The sequence below is a fragment of the Nelumbo lutea genome, chromosome 8 (assembly GCF_056320005.1).
Source record: "Nelumbo lutea isolate HS-2025 chromosome 8, American lotus-T2T, whole genome shotgun sequence".
Taxonomy (NCBI): domain Eukaryota; kingdom Viridiplantae; phylum Streptophyta; class Magnoliopsida; order Proteales; family Nelumbonaceae; genus Nelumbo; species Nelumbo lutea.
This window is the reverse complement of record NC_142691.1, coordinates 16,913,616-16,918,396: the sequence shown is the minus strand read 5'-3', so window position 1 is coordinate 16,918,396 and position 4,781 is coordinate 16,913,616. Positions and strand designations below refer to the sequence as shown.

At 40.5% G+C, this 4,781-nt stretch overlaps 1 protein-coding gene across 1 annotated transcript; it reads right to left on the bottom strand.

The window, feature by feature from the left end:
* Positions 1-173: 173 nt before the first annotated feature.
* On the bottom strand, positions 174-3,993 carry LOC148843033 (receptor kinase-like protein Xa21). Its single transcript, XM_088957203.1, is given in 4 exon segments — positions 174-916; positions 1,021-1,127; positions 1,129-1,703; positions 1,705-3,993. Coding segments are annotated over 4 exon segments (3,195 nt in total). The 5' UTR covers positions 3,808-3,993; the 3' UTR covers positions 174-506.
* Positions 3,994-4,781: the final 788 nt, after the last annotated feature.

Below are 4,781 nucleotides of genomic sequence, written 5' to 3'. Positions count from 1 at the left end.
TCCAGTCCAGTTGACACCCCTAACAGGGGCAGCGACAGAAGTGAAGATACAATCATCAAATATTTACTTCAAATGCCTCAAGTTTTATCAATAATTTTTATATCAGAGATTTGACAAGTTACTTTATATCAGTTTAAGAACTTATCTCCACATTTTTCTGAGCCAGGACAAAGTTAAATGAAATGATAGATATTTTCATTGCCAGCAAAACAGAACATAAACTTAAATAGTAGAACATCATTTCGAATATCCTAAGACTGTCATAGGGATAAATAAAAAGAAAAAAACCAAACAGAACAAAATTCATTACAAATCAAAACAGAATAAAGATCTCATAATAAGTAGGCTAGAAGCTCAGTAATATGTCCTCAGCATGTGAAAATCTCATCTGTCAATGAACAGTCCAGCAGACCCTGTTGGAAAGGTATGCTGCAAGCTTGATTGGCCAAGGTGCTCACTACAGTCACAAACATGTGGTGGAAGATTTATACAACACAGACTGTGGTTCATCTGTGTCTCTGTCGCTGGGTGGAAATTTCAAGAAAATATTTCCGCACTTTTTGTAGTTCATTAAGTGCATCTGTTATATTCATTCGTTGCTTGGGTAACTCCATGGAACAGGCCACTCCAACTCTGATTATTGAGACCACACACTCTTGCATTCTCTCTCTCTTGTGTCTCTCACTTTCAATGTAGTTGGCAACTTCTTCAACTTCGGCTCCTTCTCCAGAGAAAAGCATTGGATCTATAATCTCCATTGCTCTTTCAGGCAAAGCCATCTTAGCCAAGGAATGAAGATTCAAGTCACCTCTAAACATTTCGTCAGTAGGTCTCTTTCCTATAAACATCTCTAACAAGAGAATCCCATAGCTGTAAACATCTCCTTGGGTTGACACTTCAGCCCCCATTCCATACTCTGTAATTCATGCATTTCTTATTAATTTTTTTCTTTGAAAATTGTGTGTGTGTGTGTGTGAGAGAGAGAGAGAGGGAATGTGAAATTCTGGTTAGATTAAGTACCTGGTGCAGAGTATCCAATAGTTCCCTTTATTCCAACTGAGCTAGCTTGACTTGAAGAAGATCTATTGCCAGTCTCTAATAAAAACCTTGACAAGCCAAAGTCACCCACAATGGTGATGAATATAATCAAGTGCAGATGCTACATCAATTGCAATGTTTAGTCTCTGAAGAATGCTTAGATGCTTCCTTGGTTCAACTTGTGCACAATCTTCTTTTGGATGCAACCAATCCTCTGAACTCCCATTAGACATGAATTCATAAACTAGAGCTTTGAAATCGTTACCTTGAAAATCTATGCTTGAGCAGGAAGTTATGACCTTCAAAAGATTCCGGTGCCGGATGTTTCTCAACGATTCACATTCAGCCATGAAGCTCCGGGAAGCTCCTCGCTGTTGAAGGTTCAGTACTTTGACTGCAACACATGTTTCGCCTTGGTCCAGAATTCCTTTGTATACAGAGCCAAAACTACCCGTACCAAGCAAGTTAGCTGAACAGAATCCTTCAGTTGCTTTCATGAGTGCTTCATAAGAGATCATCAAATGACGATTCAGAATTGAAGATGCAGAAGAAGGTTCTTCTTTTCTTTGCATTCTTCTCCAGTAGAGAATAACAAAAGCCACGACAGAAGAAATGCATACAAAAGCACCACTACTACAGGCGGCAATTATTAGCCTCTTATGACGAGAACACTGATTTTTCCTTCAACTCCTTAGTGGGACATGGCGACAATTGCAACTGAGGAATACCCCCACAGAGCTTACTGTTCCCTGCAACAAAAGCAATGCTAGCATTTTGAAAAACTCCATCTGTTGGTACCTCACCTTCGAGGTTGTTGAAGGAAAGATTCAAACTCTGTAATGAGCGGAATTGCTGAAAATATTGTGGAATTGGGCCAGAAAGGTTATTCTGCGAAAGATTCACGTTTATAAGACCTCTTAAGGAACTCAAAGATGAAGGAATTGAGCCAGAAAGGTTATTCTGCGAAAGATCCACGTTTATAAGACCTCTTAAGGAACTCAAAGATGAAGGAATTGAGCCATTGAACAAGTTTCCCTTTAAAACAAGGTTTTCCAGGCTCGCACAGCTACCAAGACTAGACGGAATTCCGCCAGACAACTTGTTCTCTGAAACATCTAATTGTTCAAGATTTCTCAACTGACCTACTTCCTGAGGTAGGGAACCTACTAAATGATTTTGGGCTAGATCAAGAGCCAAAGTAAGGGAGGAGATACCAAAGATTTCTCTTGGTATGACACCACTAAGACTATTACCAGAAAGTTGCAACAGAAACAACTTACTGCATTTTCCAAGGGATGGAGGTATGCTACCTGTTAAGTTGTTCACTTGTAAACGAAGTGTACTCAAAGAAGTTAAGTTTCCCAAAGATGAAGGGATCCGTCCTGCTAATCTATTTATAGCTAATGTTAGATCATACAGCTTTTGAAGCTTCCCCATGGAAGTAGGAATAGTTCCTGTCAATTCATTTATCTCTAATCCCAGAACATTCAAGTTCACGAGGTTCTCAATCCCTGATGGGATGCTTCCAGATATGAAATTTCTTCCCAGAGTTAACGTTGTAAGTTGGGTCGAGAGGTTAGCCACAGACTTTGGCAACATGCCTCCAAGACGATTTTCTTCAAAATCCAACACCTGTAAATTGCTGCAGTTGGTCATGGTATTAATAAAATTCAAGTCATCCATTTCCATATTTCCTAGATGATTACTACCCATACTCAACCACCAGAGATGGGGTAGGCCCTTGAAATCAACTGAAACTTTACCACTGAATTCATTAATCTTGGTGGCTAAAATCTCAAGTTTCGAAGCGTTTGATAATGAAACTGGAATCGTTCCAGTGAAGTGGTTCTGTGCGACGATGAAGTGCTGGATATTAGGAAGAGTGAAGCCTAGGTCAGGTGGAAGAGTCCCCTCCAACTGATTAGCACCCACATCAAAAACAGTGAGGGATGAGAGATTGTATAAGTTGCTAGGAACCATACCAGATAGTTTATTTCCACCCAATCCAAGAGTTGTCAACTTTGTTAAGCGGTCTAGATTAGGAATGCTTCCCTCCAACATATTGTATGCTGCAGAGAGACGGAGAAGGGATGAAAGATTCCCAAAAGAATGTGGTATCTCTCCTGCTAGGTTGTTACCGTGTATTGTGAGGGCTTCTAGCTTCAACAGAGAGCCGAGTTCTGCTGGAATTTTGCCTGTTAGTCTATTTCCAGCTAAAACAATGTCTGTGAGGTTGGAACAGTGAGACAGATTGGCTGGAATCTCCCCTTCCAATGAATTATTGCGGAAATTTATTACCTCTAGCTTGAGCAAACGGCCGATTTGTCGAGGGATTTCACCATGGAAACTATTGTTTAGCAGCCATAACTCCCCAAGCAAGCTAAGGTTTCCTATTTCCGGCGGTATAGTTCCGACCAATCCCTTTGACTCCAGAGCCAGCGATATGACCCTCCTGGGCTGTCGCCGAGCACATGTAACGCCTTCCCATTTGCAGTGGTGGTGAGAATTATTCCACGACGACATGACCCCTAGAGGATCCTGTGTTATTCGACCCTTGAAGGCTAGCAAGGCCAGCAGGTCTGTTTCGTTTCCACCGAGACCGGTGCCGGTACCGGCAGCGGCAGCGGCAACGGAAACGGTGGCTGTGGTGACATCTCCGGGACGCAATACCGTATTCATGCACAGACATGAGAGAAGAACAACTGCACGGACTGTAATTAACGAATGCATCACAGACACAGAGAGAACGTCTAAGAGTGGTTGCCCCATCGCAGGTTGTTTAATGGGGTTGAGGATTTCTTTCTTTTCAAAGTCTCAATGGGTCTGGATTTAAGTTACAGAGAGAGGGATTTATCAGAAAAAGAAAATTTGCTAAAAACCATAATCTCGTTGCAGATCGATGACAAAGCTACTGCAACTGAATTCACGTCTGCGCCCTAAGGATGCCCCCATTGCATATCTCAACCGTGTATTAGGAACATCTCCCTATCCCAATTCACGCTTAGATGTGCATGTGAGACGTTTGTGGGGGCGCCGTCCGTGGGGGCGCAGATGTGGTCAATTGGGTGGGGACTTCTGTTACATCAGTCAATGTGTTTAGAAGTCAAAATCCGAAAGCTTGACTCTTCATTGCCAATGAGGAAAGGATAAATTCAACGCGTTTAGAAGTCAAAATCCGAAAGCTTGACTCCTCATTGCCAATGAGGAAAGGATAAATTCAACGTGTTTAGAAGTCAAAATCCGAAAGCTTGACTCTTCATTGCCACTGAGGAAAGGATAAATTCAAGCGCGAATTATTTTGCATCCCAGATGTCAATGGGTCGGTTCTGCCAGCCCGATTACCCTCAACAAACCGAACCAATTAATTCCATCATTTTGTTCCGATTAGTAATTGGGTCTGTTTGGATTCAAATCTGAATGATTATTTTTTATTATATATAAGGTATTTTTAATTTTCTTATCATTTTATCATGTTTTATGTTTAAATGGTAAATTCAATATATGATATATAAGATAATATTAGTTAAAAATGTTTATTTTATTAAATAATGCTATACTATCAAAATTTAAGTTTTAAATTATTATTTAAATAAATAAGTATAGTTTTCAATATAAAAAGTTTATCGGATCAGACCTGATTATTAATGGTGACAGTTTTGGGCCGACCCGACCTGTTGGATCTTCTCTTAACAAAAAACCGTTTTAATACATTCTAACATGCTTTGTGTTCACACATCTCATCC